We start from the raw sequence: 19,232 nt of genomic DNA, 5'->3' as shown, positions 1-19,232 counted from the left end.
TCCTGAGCAGTGTACACAGAGGAGTCTCAGGGCAGAGGGTTAGGCATCCTTCCCCCAGGCTGGCTTACCAAACACTAAAACTTACAGCTTCAGATTCCACAGATTTGGATGAGCTGAAACTATATTTCTAAGACAGTTTAGTGTAGTGTTCACAGGGCTAGCCTAGGGAAGACTACAGACAGCAGTAACCACCTGCCTCATACTGTAGATGAGGAAACAGGTTCAGAGAATGTAAGCCATTGGTTGAAGGTCACCTACCTGGCTGGTGGCAGGCTTGAGGGAGTCACTCGGAATGCTGACTCCATCCGGCATGCACACTCTGCCTCCAGGGAGGTTGGCAGTTAGAGTGTAAGGTTAATCAACAAGTCATCAATTTCCCTCGAACGCCTCTCTGGTCCACCTGCCACCCCCCATGCTCTTGGTTCTTCTCTGTCCCTGTCAGCCCACCATGGTCTCTCTGCTTCTTTCTCCTTTCCCCAGCTAACCCTCTGCAGCAGAAAGGCCAGGTTGGGGCATGACCGCAGCCTCCTACAAGGGGGGCAGCTGGAGAACGGGGGAGAGAACTTGCTGGAAGGGAGACCCTGCAGACCACCATCTGTTGCTGCCAGAACAGCTCGTTAGGCTGGCTGTGGGAGATAAGAACACAGGCAAAGCCTCCACATGGCTGCCTCAGGACTTTCTGAGGAGCGTGCCTGGGAAGCACTTAGCTACATCTGCCCGGGCTGCATGAGACAATTGCCTGGAGAATGGTTTGAAGGTGACACCACTTTGAGAGGGTCGCTCCTGTCTGTCTCAAACCTGAGCAAGATGTCTCCTGGGCAGGGGCCAGGTCCACTTACACCTATGACACCCAGATACATCACTCCCACCCCAAAAGAACCCTTTTTTTTTTTTTGGAGTTTTTATTCATTCACAGATTTTTTTTAAAAAAATGTCCTTTTCCCGTGAATGCTGCTTCCTGATTGCTCTTTCTCTTTTGTGCAGGTGACAGCAGCGAGCACCCCCTGTTCTGTGTTGAATATTCCCCTTACTGCTCCGTCTTTGCTTTCTCCCCCAGCCTGCAACTCAATGCCAATTACTGCTGCCTCCTCCTGCCACTAATTCCACCTGCCTCCCAAGGGGGCCAGTGCCCTTCTTCTTCCCTCCCTCCTGTCATCTTTCCCACCTTTACCAGCCTGTCGCCAACCCCACCAAACCCTTTGCCTGGGTCTCCAGCATCCCTCTGCTATTTCCCTGTCTCCCAACCGACTCCAGCTGAGACCCCTGTGCTGTGCCTACCCGGCCCCAGAAGGCCCAGTAAAATTTACCTCCTGTGGTAAGTCATCCCTGGGAAGGCACACAGCACAGAGGAGTCAGGGAGAGGGGGACAGCAGGTGAGCAGGAGCAGGGCCAGAGCCACACCAGGAGGTGTGTTATGCAGGGAGCAGGAAGAGGAGACAGCACTCACACTTGCCTTGAGATGAGCGGCTACTAGGGATAAAGAAGTGAATGACCAATAAAATCCCATCGTCTCTGGAGATGCCTCTGATTTCTGAACTCTTGTGTCGGACACTCTTTGGGACAGCACCATCACAAACCCAACCGGCTCTTCTGAGTCTGGCGATAGATACCCTTGGCCAAGGCTACCCCTAGAGGGTGACACCAAGCCGGTGGTTCAGAAAGCAAACACTCTGAAACCGAGAAATCCAGCCAGGACCACGCTGAGGAGGGACAGATTAAAGGGCGCAGTTGCTATTTACAGTTCCCTTTCCTGCCTACTTATTAGGCTTTGCATTTCCTAAAAATAAAAAAAAAATCCCACCTCCTGAGTTCCAAAAGAAAACATATTTATGGTACATAATTAGGCTTTAATTAAGATCTCCTCTGGGTATGTGAGACAACACACACTTCTAGCACACTCAAATAGGCAAATAGACGTGACCTATTATTTATGCTGTATAGAAAGCTGCCTGTTAAACCCAGGCATCGTTGGCTCTTGCAGCAAAGCTGTAATTCTTCCCATGATCCAAAGGGAAAAAGAAGCTTTCCCAAGAGACATCTCATGGTGGAACCTTGGCCCCTCTCTGGCACCAGCAGTCAGGGTGGTATCAGAGAGAGGGAGATTCAGGGATATGTTTTCCTCTCTGTTTGCATTTTCTTTGTGCCCGTCAAGCACTGTGTCTGTGTACAGCAGGTGACATGAGGAACCGGGCAGTAATAATGTGCATGGACTTGACATAGACAGTTGAGTGGGCTTGGCTCTCAGTTGTCAGGATCTCGTATAACTATGAGACTTCTACTATGTTTTTTAACCTTTCCTGATCAAATTATGAAGTGTTACCAATGACAGGTCCCTGGCAGTATCAAATGAACAGAGGCAGATGCCTTTTATCAAAACAGCTGTTCAGTTTCTAGGCTCCTGGATGCTCAGATACAGGAAGAAGGTATGGGCTTTATGTTGTCCAGAACAAACTACATACTTCCCCAAATTCACTGGCAGACAAGATATGGAGTTTCCTGGGAAACAAACTCTCCTCTTTGCTGTCAGGTGAAGGACCTTTCTCCCAATAGAGCTATGGCTTAGATTTCATTCATGATTAAGATATGCACCATGCCATGGTAAGGACCATCATAGAAAGGTCCCAGAGGTCTGTTCAAACAGATGAACCCGGTCTGCATGGCATCTGGATATAAACTGTGTCACTGAGGTCACCTCCTTTGTGACTGTAAGTACATATGGCAGAGAAAACATCTCCTGTGAGTTTGCTGTCTTCTGAATCTCAAGGGCACTGCAAGGCAGAGGTCTAGGGTGCAGCCGTATCAGAGCATAGCCATGAAGGTCATGACCAAGATGTCTTACTCATCCTTGTAAACCCTCAAATTATCGTATAGCCGAGACGCAGAAGTATTTGTTGAGCAAATTATAATAAAAGGAGTTGCTATTTGCCTTTCGGATTTTTATTTTTAAAAGAAGGCTTGTGGGAAAGAGTCAACAAGAGTTACAAAGGAACAAGAGCGGCTGAATCAGTTACGCACCTGTGAAAGCTCCGTAACAATGAGTCTCAGCATTCTGGTGGAAGTGACTTCCGGTTTACTACTCTTCGTGGTACTACATGCTCTATGAATGAGGCATCTGCCAGTTTAACAGCTAATGGGCGCCAGATACTCAATCAGCCCACATACGTATATTATTGCTAAATGTTACAGTAACCTAACAAGAGAAGATAATCCCACTTTGCAGCTGCAGAAAATGAGGTTCAAGTTGCCAAAGGGGATGGATGGGCACTGGCTCTACTAACGGTAGTGGGTTTTTCACCAATGGGTCTGGTAACAATCTCTAGTTGTTCAATATGTGTGTTTGCATGTATGCGTGTGCGTGTGTGTCAGAGTTTACTCATACCGTATGTGTACAGGTACCACATGGGTTGGAAGAGGCTTTCGGTTCCCTGGAACCGGAGTTATACATGGTTGTGGGGTTCCTTGACAGGGTCCGGGTAGGGAAAGTGCTGGAAGCCAGACCTGGATTCTCTGCAAGAGCAGTCGGTACCCTTAACCACTGAGCCACCTCTCCAGCCCCCGATGCTCAGCTTCATTACTTTAGTTTGCTGAGGATTTGAGGAAAAATAGTAATAGTTTGCGAAACCATTTAAGCGACCTGATGCCTTGAATAAAGAAAGCAGCTTTCTGAACATCAAATGTAACTTTTAGATCAAATGAGTGTTTCAATTTAAAAATTAATTCTTAATTTTAAAGTTCCCCATAGTTGGGGCTGAGTCATCTCCTTAAGCCCTGCCAATCATTCCAGGCAATTATCATTGGTCTTGGAGAGTAGTGTGCAACACACAGCTTAGAGACCGGTGTCCTCAAGGAATTTACAGTCCACTGAAAGAGGAAAAAAAATGAAGAAAGTTTGCAATATTTAAATATTAGAGATGATTAAAGACCAGGATGTAAGGGCTCTGGAGTCAAAGCACTTGGTGGTCATAAAACCAAACCTTGAAGAATCATTAGGCTGGTGCTGGCTGGGGGGAAGGCAGGCTCTCTCCTCATCAATGTGGATGGAGCCAGAGCGGCTGTCAGCGTTGTGAGACATTCTGCCTCCTGGGCTGACTCTTCTACTGACAATCAAGATGAAATCTCTCCAGCACCTTTGGACCAAGTCCTAACTTACTGGACTTGGCCTGCCCCTGTTCTGTCTCTTCCTCGGTGTATAAGAATACAGTCAGTGTCTGGTCTGGTGAGAAGGCCCAGTGGGTAAGACACTTGCCGTTGGAGCCTGACAATTTGAGTTCAATACCCAGAACCCAGGTAAAGGTGGGAGGAGAGTGATGATTGCCTAAAGTCATCCTCTGACCTCCACATGCCCACTACACACATGTCACACACACACACACACACACACACACATGTCACACACACACATGTCTCACACACACACACACACACACACACACACACCAATAAATACAGTTTTAAGCAAACGTTTAAAAAAATGCAACCCATGCCTCTATTAGCTGGGAGGTGGTCTCTAAAGGCTGAGAAGAAGAGAGACGAGGCCTCTGGTGACTGGGAATCCTCTGGCTTCAACCAGCACACCTCTGGGTGCTGAGAAACTCCGCCAGAGGCAGCAGACACACCCTTGGACCATCCTCCCCTGCTTCCTTCTTAGAGAAATCACGTCTCAGCACCCCCCCCCCACCTCACGCTCTCCTCGGGACACACGCTCATCTCTAGATAACGTCTCCTCTTGTCCGGCTACAGCCACAGCGTCTGTTTGCCCTATGCTGACCTGTGCCGCCATCAGCTCTCTTCTAACAATGACTTCCCCAAGGGGCACGGGCCTCTGTCTCGAAGCCCACTGTCACGTCCTCCTGGGGCCAGGCAGAAATCAGTTGGCTTGCTCACTGGCGTGCATTGGCTTACACGGGATGCCAGGGAGAACTTTCATGCCTCCCTGAGTCTGGGTGGAAACTATTCACATAACCACAGACTATGCTCAGGAACGTAAATCCAGTTTTCTTCACATGCCAAGAAAGCCTGGGCTCACACACGCCAAGCAGGGTTTCGTGCCAGCTTCACCCCTGTGCTGGCTTCTGTGAAATGTCTGAATCTTCAAACGGGATGAGCCAGGACAGTTCTCTCGGGGGCGTAGCATAGATGTTGATTTAACTGCCGTGTGACCCCAAGAACTTGTAGAGATGCTTGGAAAATAAGAAACTCTCCCCACATCCCTTTGCACTGATGCCGAATACTTGTGAAGAAACTCGATGCTGTTCGTGTCAATTAGAAGCCTGGTTCCAAATGAGAATTATGAGAAAACGTTCCCTGGGAACTTGGGGCACAGTGGTCAGTGTCTTCCAGGGAGGTGGGTGGGCATGTCCAAGGAAAAAGGTAGGTATTCCCAGCTGCTTGGGACTGTTTCCAGACCACATTTGATGCTAATATGCAACCAGCGAGTGGAGGTACACAGGTACTAAATATGACTCCAACAGTAATGAGTTCTGGGGGAAGCATAACATTGTGTGCCCTGGGCGCCATCTTAACAGCAGCAGCACCTGTAGATAGGGAGACATGCCTAGAGTAAGAGGAAAGAGGAGCGGGGAGAAGACTCAGCTTTAAGGGCACTTGGTGATCCCCCAGAGGACACAAGTTCAGTTCCCAGCAGCAGCACCAAGTGACTCACAAACACCTGTAACCCCAGCACCAGAGCCTCCATGGTGCCACAAAGACCTATACACATGAGTCTGTTTGTTTTAATGGGAAAGGATCCCTTGCACCCCCATACCACCCCACCCCCGCTGCAGGAGTCCAGGGGGTGAAACCCTATGAAGTAGTCACACTATTTCCTTATTACGGGTAGGAAAACTGAGGTTGGAGAGGTGTGCCCAAGCTTTCATGGCTACAAAGGGATCAAACTAGATTTCAAGTCCCTCTCTTCTCTGACCTATTGGCTCAGTGCTTTTAACTCCCTACCCCCCCAACCCCTCCACACATCACCTTCTACCTTCTTTGATGATGTATTTTTATACAGAAAGTGTTTTCCTATTAATATATTGAAAAGCTTTTGCACCTTTCAGCGGCACAGGCACCAAAGATTTTATCAAGGAAGAGGAGGCCAAACCTGGGGAGATTGACGGTGAGCCCGGAAATGCACAGCCCAAGAGCATCTGGAGAGAGAAGCAGACAGAAACCACAGCTGTCTGCAAAGGCACTCCTGGGAGCAGGTAAGGACTGTGGCTGCCACCTTGGTCCTCGGGGAGAATTGACACGTGCTAGTGCCTTGTGGGTTACTGCGACTTGAAACCATCTTTGCCTTTAAGAGACAGAGTTGTCTTTAAATGAAGCCCTTGAAAGGTTCAAACAGTAAACTACTTAAACACATTTTTATTTTCTCCAAGAGGCTAGTGGGAAGAGGAGTGGGTGGAGTTTATCTTTTACTCCTTTCTCCCATTACACCATGAGAATGACTCACTAGGGGGAGGTGCAAACCCAGCCAGCATGCAGTTCTGGGGAGGTCCCCACTGGCTATAGTGCCCACACACCCATCAGGAGAGGAAGACCGACGTCCATGGGTGGCAGACTGATGGCCGCCCTCGGGGAGCTTTCCGCTTGTGATCCAGGGCAAGCACACCAGCGTGATCTTTTAATGTGTAAGAAATAGCTTCAGAATGAAAGCCGGCTTCATTTCAGAGCAGTCGCTCAGTGGGCCTTCCTCTCCAAGGCTCAGGCCTGAGCTGGCATCAAAGGCCCACACGGTGCAGTCAGCTGACCCTGCCACCCTCTCCAGCAGCAGCGCCAGCCTTCCTTGAGAGAAACCGTGGGCATCACACCTCAGTATTGGCCGAATACAGCAGCCTTCCTATTTAAAGGAGATGTGTTTAAACAGCGATGAACACTTACAGAGGAACCTGCGGATGCTTGGTATTAGGGGCAGCTGGAGTACAGATGAGTCTGGAATGGCGACACATCCTCAGGGGCCAGTGACAGAGTGCCTCCAGGAGGCAAGGGAGGGCATAAGCCTTAGAGCAGACTGCCTGTCTGAAACTCTAACTCCCCTCCTCCGAACAGTGGGCACTGTTGTGCCAGATGCTGGTGGCACAGATGGCTGGTAGCCCCACTATGACAGAGATGTTTTCCTCTCCTACCTGTGGAGCAGTGTAGAATAAACCGTCTGCAAAGGAATTTGGCAACAAGTGTCAAAAGCCTCTGGAAGGTTCATACCTTCCAACCTGCCAAGTCTTCTGTCATCATCCTCCTCTAATAAAAAGAAGACATGCCACTCAAGGTCAGCAAGCAAGGCTATTATTCACCACAGTGTGATCTGTGCCACAAAACCTCAAAACAAGAAAAAAAAAACTACGTGTGCATGCATGTGTGTGGCATGTGGTAAAGTGTTTGTTTTGCAAACATGAAGACCTGGGTTCTATCCCTCAGAACCCATGTAAAAATTTAGATATAGTGGCATCTCTCTGTGATCTCAGTGCTGGGGATGGGGAGGGTAGGGGAAGGGGCATGGCAAAAATAAGCAGGTCCCTGGAGCATGCTGGCCACCTAGTACAGCTGCAATGAGGTCCCAGGTACTGTTGTTTTGCTGTGATGAGACACCATATCCAATACAACTTATAAAAGAAAGCATTGGGGGGCTGGAGAGATGACTCCATGGATAAAAGAAAGCATTTACTCAGGGGATTGCTTATGGTTTCAGAGGGTGAGTTCACGACCATCATGGTGGGGAGCATGGCAGCGTCTTATCCACAAGCCCTCAGCAGAGAGAGAGACAGAGAGAGGCAGAGGCAGAGGGAGGAGAGAGAGAGACTGGGCCTGAAGTGACACACCTCCTCCAACAAGGCCACACCTCCTAATCCTTGCTAAACAGTCCACCAACTGGGAACCAAACATTGAAACATGCTAGTCTATAGAGACTATTCTCATTCAAACCACCACAGATCCCGTTTTTAATAAATAAGGCTGAGAGCCAACTGAGGAAGGCACGCATGCACAAAGATATAGATAGATACAGATATATATAGATAGATAGATCTATATATGTATATATATATATACACACACAGCAGGAAAAGAAAAATTGAAGACATTTATGGCATATTCATATTGCATTGTAATTATGGTAGTATTCTTGATGTACAGTAGTGAGCTACCTTTGGGTTTTTTGTTTGTTTGTTTGGTTGATTTTTTTTTACAGTGCCTCCAGATAAGAGTTACAAGTTCACGTCTTCAGGAAGCTGGTAGTTATGGGAAGAGAAATACAAAAAGAGTGTTGAGGCCTGTGGTAAACCACAGCACACATTTCTACCTCAAGTACTTTACTCAGCATCCAAAGGCTGAGCCGCAGCTCTTGCAGGGTGGAGATGACCTGGGGGTTTGAGTTTGTAGCTCATCCCTCAAGTCCAGCACCTGAATTATATCCAGCCAGGCTTTGGTTATGGGAGCCTTGGACCATTTCATCTTCTATAGTTCCTGAGTTTTCTCCAATGGTCATGGACCACATTTATAACAAAAAGCGGAGGTGAGGGTGAGAAAACGATATATTGTTAGAATTCAGGGCAGCGCTGGTGATGCTCACCAGGAAGTTTAAGACCAAAGGCCTAGTCCCAGGCCAGACAAACACTTCTTCCCGTCTCACTTCAATGAGCCTAGACCTCCTGCAGGCAGCAGGCACTCAGTCCACAGCTGGGGCCAAGGCAGGGCCTCTGAGAAACATCCAGCAGCTAGAAGGCTGAGGCCCCAGCTATGAATAGCACATCCCTGACATGCCAACTGAGAATTCCCAGCCCACAGCTAATGAAGTGTGCTCTGTCTTTGATATATACAGATACAGACACATGCACACACATGAAAGAAAGGGTTAAAATAGCATAAATAAAGAATGGCACACCTTTAGGGAAAAATGTGCGCACGTGCGCGCACACACACACACACACACACTCACATGCAGCTCTGGTTGAATATCAAAGATGAAGGAGATTGTGGTGACAAGGAGGAGTTGTCTGAGGAAGCCTCAGGACCTTCAACACAGCACATAGCAGAGACTTCTGCCTCAGGGACCTGTGTCACACCACGACAGCTCGGCAGCTTCTGTGGAACGATCCCAGGGTTCCTATGAGTGTCCAGCCACCCAGCTGATTCTCTCATCCCCGATCCAAAGGCTGACTAAATCGGCTCTTTGCTCCAGGGCCTCCCCTTGCCGTCCTACAGATGGGGGTGTTCAGAGAGAGGAGGCGGCTCAGGGACAGCACTGTTTGCTAATTTTGGAGGTCCTTCTCAAATTCAAAATGTGAAGTGATCAATCAGATCCTACACTTAGACTTTGCATCACTTTTCTTCTTTAAGAAACAGGGTGTGTGGGAGAGGGACCTGGAACTGACTTGTGAAGCAACCTCGTTTCTTATCTAAATTTAAACTGGAAAATAAAAAAAAAAAAAAGAAAGAAAGAAACAGGGTGTGAGGGTGTCCATTGGAAAGTGTTTGACTTGCAATTATGTGACCTGAGTTCAATCTCAAGAACAAGTGTGTGTTTGGGGGGGTACATACTTTTAAGCCCATGACTGGGACAATAGAGACAGACAGATCCCTAGAACTCACTTACCACCAGCCTACCTGGTGAACTCCAGGCCAAGTGAGAGACTCTGCCTCAAAAAAAAGAAAAGAAAAGAAAGAAAGAAAAGAAAGGTCAGCACCTAAAGTTGTCCTCTGACCTCCATCAGAGGACACATGGAGGTCAGAGGACACACACACACATGCCAGAATTCAGTTGGCTGTGTCATAGATGGCACTAGTTCCCCAAACACGGATCAGCCCAGAAGGTTGGGCCTCCAAGCTCTGCTTCTGTTCAAACATAGCCAAATGCTCAAAGTGTCCTTGAATTGTTGGCACATCTCTTGCTGGGGTTTACAAACCCCACAAGGGGCCCAGTAGGACAGTTTAACTGATCTCTGGAAGGGCTGATGAGTAAAGATTCGCACTGTGTTGCTGAGTGTCCCACGCAGCTAACAATAAAAGAAGCTTACAGAGCATCAGGACATTAGAGAGGCGAGCTGCAGCTCCCCTGCAAGGCACCTCAATTAAAGGCAGTATTGACTTGGCCTCAGCAGAGCCGGCTGCTCAGCGGATTTGCATTTCCCCCAGCAGAGCTGTTATCAAGGACCTTTGGGATCCCGAGGCATCCTGTCCACTCAACAGGCGAGCTAAGCGATAAGGACAGTAGAGCATCATCAGATCTGCAGAAGAGCAGAGACGAACCCACAGGGGGTTAGGCGTGTCTGTGGGGAGGAAGAAGAAGCGGAATCACAACAGCACTTTTAATTTTTTACCCACATGGGGTGAAAAACCCTTAACCACATGTGTGCATTCCATTGGTCCTCATTTCTTGTGTGGAAATTGTAAAGCCCAGGGAAGGTTTTTAGGGCATTGCCCAGGGTAGTGGCAAAGAACACAAGCCCTAGCAATACGGTCACTACCCTATATCACTTACTAGGAATACAACCTCGGGCAGGTCATGTGACCTTCCCCTAACCTTGGCACCCTATGTTGGAACATGGTATGAAGGCAGTATCTATCCCACAGGCTGCAAGGCTTCTCTGAGTGGATTAGCTGGTATGACTAGTCAGCGTACTTGGTGAGAAGTGCTTATTTGTACAAAGTGAGGTTTGTTTTCTTAATGGATATGTGTTGACCTGTATGCAGGAGCATGTGGAGGAGGGTGTGTGTGTGTGTGTGTGTGTGTGTGTGTGTGTGTGTGAAGACCAGAGGACTGCATTGGATACCATTATCATCAGGAATATCACCCAATTCCCTTGAGACACAAGGTCTCTCAATGGCCTGGAGGTCACCAGTTAGGCTAGTCTGGCAAACCAGTGAGTCTCAGGGATCCTCCTGTCTGTATGCCCCACCCCCAACCCCATGCTGGAATTACAGCAATTTTACTTGAGTTCTTATGATCCAACTCAGGTCTCACGCTTGTAAGGCAAGTCTGCCACAGACAGAACCACCTACCTCCTCAGCCTCACGAAGTTAAGTGTGAATAAGTCATCTAACCTACAGAAACTGACTCCCTAGACACTCTCAGTCCCTTCTCTCTCTCTGTCTCCTCACATCTTGCAATCCAAAGGCAGGGATTCTGTGGCAGCCATATGTTATAGAGGCCAATGGCAAAGAAGAGATAATAATTTCTTGGGAGATTTATAACTTTTATTTACACTAAATAGTGAACTTGATCCCAATCATCATGCACCTAGACACTAGCTTCAAAAACCTTCTCCCTTGTCTACCAAAAATGAAACTATACTTTCTTTGAGGTTTTCAAAAGCTGTGTGTGAAATGAGGATGTCATAAATATTTGTGGGATCAGTTTGGATGAGAAAGGACCAACGGGGTTTATGTAAGTCACTCCCAAACTGCTGGCTTTCCTTTTTGATAAATACAGAGAAGTTTAGCTACCCTGGCTGAGCTGGCCTGAAGCTGGACCAGACTTCCTGAAGATCCTGCAGAAAGAATCTGTGGCTTCATGGTTACCCCTTCTTCTGAACCACATTCTGAGTGCCACAAAGGTAACCCACACACAGGCAAACTCACAGGTGTCAGTGCCACAAATGTGAACTCAAACACACGAACTCACAGTGCTGCATGTGAACCTCCAAAAGGAGAACCCAGAGGCAGTAAAGAGAAACTCACCATGAGGTTTTCCTCCCAAGCTTCTGGTACCTCCTGCCCTTGGACTGCTCTCTACAGGGCTTTACCTGGTATCGCTGCCTGTGGTAGACTATCATGCCTGGCAGAGAGGGGCTTTCTCCTGTGGGTACCTTTAATAGAATTTGTTTCTTCTCAACACAGATCCAATTGTCCAACCAGAAAGCCCGATGTGTGCAAATGAGACTAAGCTGAAGAGGCCAACTCTAGAGAGAAGAAACTTAGCCTCATCCTCAGAGCTCTCGAGAACAGGTGGGAAGCCCCTTGAGAGACAGAAAAAAGGAGACCCAAGTGTTCGTTCCCAGAACGAGCCCCACGCTGCCTTCTCACAGACCTTCCAGCCAATGAACGGTTCTCAAGTGCTGAGTGAGACCCTGGGGCCTCCACTCCTACCCACCCCTGTGGTAGGGCCAAGAAGGGCACCATTTAGGTTCCACGATGAAGATTTTTACTCTGCATTATCGTTAAACAGTGAACAAGAAAACTATGACACGGAAGAGGAAACCCGCATGGAAGAGGAACTTCTATTGGTTAGGATGCGTTCTCCTCCCAGCCATAAGAGAAGCCGATTTCTTGGGACATCGGCCACTCAAAATAGAAATGTTGAGGAAAATGCTGAAAATCTCAGAGGAAATTCTGTAAGATGGAGCAAGGCCAACCCTGGATCTCCAGGAAAAAGCGGCACCACAGAGCCAGTGTCAAAGCAGCCTTCTGCTGAGCAAAGGGTAATTCAGGACAGCAGGCTGCGTGGGGAGTTGGCTACAGAGAACTCCAGTGGAGACCAAGGAGATGAGAAGACTGCTCTTTCAGGGGATGCCACATCCAATGATGTCATCCGAGACAGTGCTGAAGATGGATCCAGTGACTGTCCTATGGAAGCCAGGCCTGAGGCTCACCATCATGAGAGAGACTGGCAAAGTTACTTACATGGCTCCAGGAATTCATTCAACTGCTTACTTTCAGGGAGACCTATAGCTCCAAGATCATCTATGAATATGTCTTATAACACTCATGGGCCACTGCTGCATTCTGCTCTGATAGATGACATCCCAGCAAACTTGTCCATGTCATCTATTCTAGTCCCCAGTTCAGACATAGAGGAAAACCTAAGGTTCAATGTACGCCGGCCACTCTCACCGATCAGAAATAGGAATCCGGTGGCTACTGCTGAAAACCACACTGATGACATCCGGGGAGAGGAGATGACGGCTTCAACAAGCCAAGCTCAGGGATCTCCACTATTGGCAGAAGATCTTTCAAATCCTCAAAGCAGTGAGACCTTGGGGAATTCTCCCAGCTCTTCTACAAGACAACACTTGCAAGGCCATTTCTACATGCCTGGGTCCCTGCCAGAAAGCATACCTTTTACTTTCTTTGCAGTGTCTGATTTTCCAAATCAAAATGATCATGAGGACAGCATTAGAATCCATGGTGTCAATGATGAAAAGGGGGCCACAGAAATAAAGGCAGACCCCGAGAAACTGAGGAAATTGCAAGAAAGGTAAGGACTTACTATAACCACACACTTCCTCCCTCTCCCACCCCCCACACTCCGAGCTGAGATAGCCTTTGCTTTCATTAGAGGATCATGGGACTTTAGATCGCAGACATGTTCTTCCTTGACATGTTAATGAAATTGCTCATTTTGAGAAAATTGTCCCATTTTATTGCCCTTAAAAGATGTGTATGTACAAAGAGGAATTTGGCAATCCCACTCAGTTTTATCCATATATCCTCCAAAGTATCTTTTCCCTAGAATTCTATAAGAAGGGCACCAGGGTGATGGTGTCGCACGCCTTTAATCCCAGCACTCAAGAGGCACAGGCAGGAGGATCTCTGTGAGTTCAAGGCCAGCCTGGTCTACAGAGTAAATTCTGACAGCCAGGGCTATTATACAGAGAATCCCTGTCTCGAAAGAAAGAAAGAAGAGAGAGAGAGAAAGAGAGGGGAGGAGGGAGGGAAGAGAGGGGGAAGGAAGGAGAAAAAAGAAAGAGAAAAGATTGAAAAAAAGGCAAAAGAAGAAAAAGGGCAAGGTCTGGCCACAGCACTGTAGGTAAAGGTGACAGTCCCAGAGCTGAGTCCATCCCAAACCCCATAGAAGTGACTCTCCTAAATTGCCCTCCAAACCCCATAGTCCCATAGAAGTGACTCTCCTAAATTGCCCTCCAAACCCCATAGTCCCATAGAAGTGACTCTCCTAAATTGCCCTCCAACCCCATAGTCCCATAGAAGTGACTCTCCTAAATTGCCCTCCAACCCCATAGTCCCATAGAAGTGACTCTCCTAAATTGCCCTCCAACCCCATAGTCCCATAGAAGTGACTCTCCTAAACTGCCCTCCAACCCCATAGTCCCATAGAAGTGACTCTCCTAAATTGCCCTCCAACCCCATAGTCCCATAGAAGTGACTCTCCTAAATTGCCCTCCAACCCCATAGTCCCATAGAAGTGACTCTCCTAAATTACCCTCCAACCCCATAGTCCCATAGAAGTGACTCTCCTAAACTGCCCTCCAACCCCATAGTCCCATAGAAGTGACTCTCCTAAATTACCCTCCAACCCCATAGTCCCATAGAAGTGACTCTCCTAAACTGCCCTCCAACCCCATAGTCCCATAGAAGTGACTCTCCTAAATTGCCCTCCAACCCCCATAGTCCCATAGAAGTGACTCTCCTAAATTGCCCTCCAACCTCCACATTTACACTGCCAAGCACACACACACACACACACACACACACACACACACACACACACACACACAGGCACAGAGTAAATGTTTTTTGGTTGTTTTTTTTTAAGAAATATAAGGGAAAAAATAGAAAGGCTAATTTTCAGGGACACAAAGACACCTGGTAACACAGGGCTCTCTCTGCTCCTCTCCCTGACAATTAGCTAGGATCTTCTTCCTCTTCTTCTTCTTCTTCTTCTTCTTCTTCTTCTTCTTCTTCTTCTTCTTCTTCTTCTTCTTCTTCTTCTTTCTTCTTTCTTCTTTCTTCTTTCTTCTTTCTTCTTTCTTCTTCTCCTTTTCTGAAAAGGTTGCTAACTCCCCAGAGAAGGAACCATTCAGTTCTTGAAGTTCACAGCTCTCCCTCCAGAGACTACTGCAAATTCAACCAACAGTTCTAGAATTTAAACCTTCCAAACCAAAAGACCATTCCCAAACGGTTACCATAGTTACTCCAGTTCTCTGAAGGGTGAGACTGAAGTAACCATTGCGTTCATTTTAAGTTCTCTCTCTCTCTCTCTCCCTCTCTCTCTCTCTCTCTCTCTCTCTCTCTCTCTCTCTCTCTCTCTCTCTCTCTCAAAACAAGATCTTGTTTTGAGTTGCGTTTTCTTTGATCTTTCCTTTCTCCTGAGGTGAGTTTGGGATATTTCACAGCTATGAAACTGGAAACTTTTTAAAGCCTTCATTAAACACTGTCAGAATTCTGCCATCTCTTTTATGATAGGTGTTTACTGGGCCCAAATCATAAAACTGATTCCTAAAACATGAGCCCTCTTTGTACATGTTGGTATGGCTCCTCCGGACCATTAATTACCCTATCGATGTCTATTTGCAAGCAGGAAAATTTCACCACAGTGAATTAAGAATGGAAAAAGAAGGGGAAAATAAAAGAATGTACACACTCCTCTTCAGAAAGAAAAGCTTGCTTTTCTTTGTTTCATATGTATGTGTGCACACGTGTGTACATGCACACCAGTGTGTGCACATCATGTGTGTGTGTGTGCACACGTGTGCCTGTCTCTGTGTGACCATATAAAGGCCTGCACTTGATATCAGGTGTCTTCTTCAATTGCTGACCACTTTATTTGTCGAGGCGGGTTCTCTCAGTAAATCAGGGCCCTCCAGTTCCTGCTAGTCTACCACAACTTTCCCCCAAGGCCCCCATCTCTGCCTCTCAAGTCCTGGGATTACAGGGGGCTCCACACCTATCCTGCTAAGTAAGAGTTTTCTAGTTGTCAGTGTCTTGTTTTCGTAGTTAAGCAACTTACAAGAAGACGATCCATGGCTAAGTCCAAGAGACCTCACACACCCATCTTTACCAACCCCGAAATGTAGCTTCAGACATAGTTGTCAGACGTCTGGACTCCAACCATTCCAACATAATGTCTTTGGATTCAAAATAGTTTCTCTTCTAAAATGCAAGTGCTTCTAGACTTGGGCCTCTGCATTAAACAACTATCATTCACGAGTGTTTGCTTATCGAGTGCTCTCTCTTTCTGTACATAACAGATCTTAACATTTATCTTTTCAAAAATGTCCATTTTAGGAAATGTTTGTAAATGAAGATTTGTTTGTTTATTTATTTTGAGATAGCATGTGAATATGCAGACGTGGCTGGCCTGGAACTCACTCTGTAGATCAGGCTGACGTCAAACTCATAAGCTATCTGCTTGCCTCTGCCTCCCAAATGCTGGTCATTTGTGGGGATTTTCCTTCCTGCATTAAGTAGTTGTCCTTCTGGTGTAGACTGGCAGATGTGTCATGCATCCTGTGCTCCACAGATGCTGAGTACACCCATCCGTGTGACAGGTCCCTTCTGCTCTGTTAGTCTTGCCTGTCTTCCCTGACCTGGTGTCATAACATCCTAATGCCTGCAGCATTCGGAGGCTGAGATAAAGGACAGTGTACAGCCTCCCCCAGGTTCTTTAGAGAGTCTTTGACTACACACGTGAGGGTCTGCTTGCTGGGGCTCTTTCATCGGAATTCACTGAACCTGTGTGCTGTTTCAGTGATGCTGACATGTTGAAATGCTGGTTCTTGGTTTGCTCTGCGTCTCTCTCCTCTGTGTCTTTATGCAAGTCTATCGTTTTCTGTACAAAAGCCCTTTGATTCATCTCTAGTTCTTTCGTTTGCTGTTGTTTGCTATTGAAATGATATTTTCAATTCTAACTCTTTGTGCCTCGTGTATAGAAATGCAGTTGACTATAATTTTTATTTTCTCTGTGTTTTGTTAAACTCTCTTATTGTGTACAGCACTTTGTAGATTGTTTTGGTTTTCTATATAGAAAATAATTTTTACTGGGAACAACATTTTCATTCCTCTCCTTTCAAACTATGTTTTTAATGCTGTTTTAACTCTACAGTATTGTATCAATTTTTAAAGGATGGCTGGCTTTATATTAAATGTTTATTGCCTTTTGATGATTCTCCATTCAGAGCATAACCCCACTTTACATATAATAGTATCTAGAAACATACACCTGTTGATCAAAGGGAACACACATGCCTAAGATTCATAATGTGCATTATAAAATCACTTTTTAAGAAAGTTCTAGGTGCTAGGGAGTAGAGTGCTTGCTGTAGTCTTGTGAGGGCCTGAGGTTGGATGCCTTGCATCTACATAAAAATCCATGCTGAGACAGGAGACTCCCTAGGACCTGCTGGTCAGCCAGCCTAGCCAACTGGTGAGCTCCAGGTTCAGTGAGAGATCCTGTCTTAAAATTCAAAGTGGGACAGCGCAGCATGGTGGCGCACAGCTCTCAGGAGGTGGGCGTGGACCAGTCTCTGTGAGTTTAACACCCCACTGCTTTATGTAGCATGTTCCAGGCCAGCCAAGCTACACAGTGAGACCCTGTGTCGGGGGGAGGGGGGGCAATAGAAGAAGACACCCAACATCAACCTCTGATCTCCACGTGCACGTGTGCACGCGCACATACACACACGCACATGCACACACAATCAAACCCTGGGATATCTGTCAATCTGTCGTTCCTTACAGGGCTTGCATTTGCTGCCACACAAGACCACTCAAATGTTCATAATTATTTTCTTCTAGTATTTTTATATTCTTATTTTATACAGCATAGTGCAACAGTTCTCAACCTGTGGGTCACAACGCCTTTAGGATCGTATATCAGATATTTATATTAAGATTCATAACAGAAGCAAATTATAGTTATAAAGTAGCAATGAAATAATTTTACTGTTGGGGAGTCACCACAACATGAGGAACTGTATTTAAGGGTCACAGCGTTAGGGAGGTTGAGAGGTTGGCATGGAGACTGGCATGGGCTTTTTTTTTTCTTTTACAGTTCTAGTTTGCATTTGTAAACATAACTCTAAAGCTTTGGAGGCAAGCTTTGAAACCAGGAGCTCTGACTATGACTCCTGTGAGTTTACCAGCTGACATAACCAGCTTCCTCGGGGTGACTAAGGCAGAGAGAAGGGCTCTCTCGGCCTAATCACACACACACACACACACACACACACACACACACACACACACACCCTCACCACCGTTTTGTACTGATGGGAATGGAAGCCATGACCTCCCACGTGCTAGACAAACACTTGACCACTGAGTTACACGCCCCATCTTGCTACTCATTTCTTGATTGGTCCCTTCCACAGAGCTCACACTTATCAGTGACTGCATAGGAAAGTGTGCATCAATGATCAATAACTTCATCTGGAGAAATCCTCACAGGTTAGAACCCCAGCAGACAGGCGTGTTCCTTCCCCCTTCTCCCATGAGTACCTTGGGAAATGGTATTTATAGAAACAACAAATGTGGGGACTCCTGGTCACGAGGCTTGTTTTCTGTTTAGTCTCCTGGAGGAGGACTCGGAGGAGGAGGGAGACTTGTGTCGCATCTGTCAGATAGCCGGGGGTTCCCCAACCAACCCCCTCCTGGAGCCTTGTGGCTGTGTGGGAAGCCTGCAGTTCGTTCACCAAGAGTGCCTGAAAAAGTGGCTGAAAGTGAAAATAACATCAGGTAGGTGGGGAAGGAAGAGAGGCTGCGGCATATAATTAATCTGAGATGCCAGTGTGGGCTGGGAGCCTTGTCAGCCGCTCACTGTCAGGGAAATTTGGCCAAGCCCAGGGTTCTTGTTTCTAAATGCTGTGATGGGAAGGTAAATGGATGTCGTGTGTGTGTGTGTGTGTGTGTGTGTGTGTGTGTGTGTGTGTGTGTGTGTGTGTTTTAAATCTGAGAGAATCTTGGAAACAAATTCTCCTCCCACATGACACCTGGACAATATGATAAAGTCATCTCCAAGGAGGAAAGAAGAGGACATGGGTGGCCAGTAAACCCTCAGCAAACATCCACTTAGTAGCATGAGATACCCCCCACAAACACACACAGAAGTCTACTTCATTTGGAGGAGGGGCTGGGGAGATGACTCAGAGATTAAGAGCACTTGTTACTCTTTCTGAGAATCCAAATTCAGTTCCTAACACCCACATGAGGCAGCTTATAACCACCTGTAACTCCAGGTCTGGGAGATCTGGCGCCCCCTTCTGGCCTCTATAGTTACTCACACATGTGTGTGCATACACATTCTCATAAATAAAAATCTCTTTTAAAAAGAGCTCAAGCAAAGCTGCCTGTTTGCCGGAGGGTTCAGTAGAGTGTCACTCTGATTTTCTAGATCTACATTAAAGGGCTTTGCATGTGGCAGTTTTGTCAGACTGATCTCAGAGCTGGGTGTGAAGCCCCCTCTCAACTTTCCCAGGAAGTGACAACCTAAATACAGATACATGGGAGGTTGGCAGACAGTGAAGCATGCCTTGCATAATGAGGAAGGAGCTAGAATATCTAAGCTG

The 19,232-nt window shown here is 46.9% G+C and overlaps 1 protein-coding gene across 8 annotated transcripts in view; it reads left to right on the top strand.

The window, feature by feature from the left end:
- Positions 1-19,232, top strand: part of Marchf10 (membrane associated ring-CH-type finger 10) — a 95,390-nt gene that overhangs the window by 55,311 nt on the left and 20,847 nt on the right. For 6 of the 8 annotated variants that reach the window (XM_040749905.1, XM_021227152.2, XM_040749906.1 and 3 more), the window contains exons 6-8: positions 6,057-6,203; positions 11,830-13,186; positions 18,236-18,402. In XM_040749905.1, the coding sequence (XP_040605839.1) occupies positions 6,057-6,203; positions 11,830-13,186; positions 18,236-18,402 (1,671 nt within the window). Of the gene's footprint in view, positions 1-984; positions 1,518-6,056; positions 6,204-11,829; positions 13,187-18,235; positions 18,403-19,232 lie in introns of those variants that run through there. The other 2 variants (XM_040749909.1, XM_040749910.1) reach the window with 2 other exon arrangements.

This window comes from Mesocricetus auratus, unplaced genomic scaffold (genome assembly GCF_017639785.1).
Source record: "Mesocricetus auratus isolate SY011 unplaced genomic scaffold, BCM_Maur_2.0 Super-Scaffold_100007, whole genome shotgun sequence".
Classification (NCBI taxonomy): domain Eukaryota; kingdom Metazoa; phylum Chordata; class Mammalia; order Rodentia; family Cricetidae; genus Mesocricetus; species Mesocricetus auratus.
Note: the sequence above shows the minus strand (reverse complement) of the source record. Positions and strands in the feature narration are given on the sequence as shown.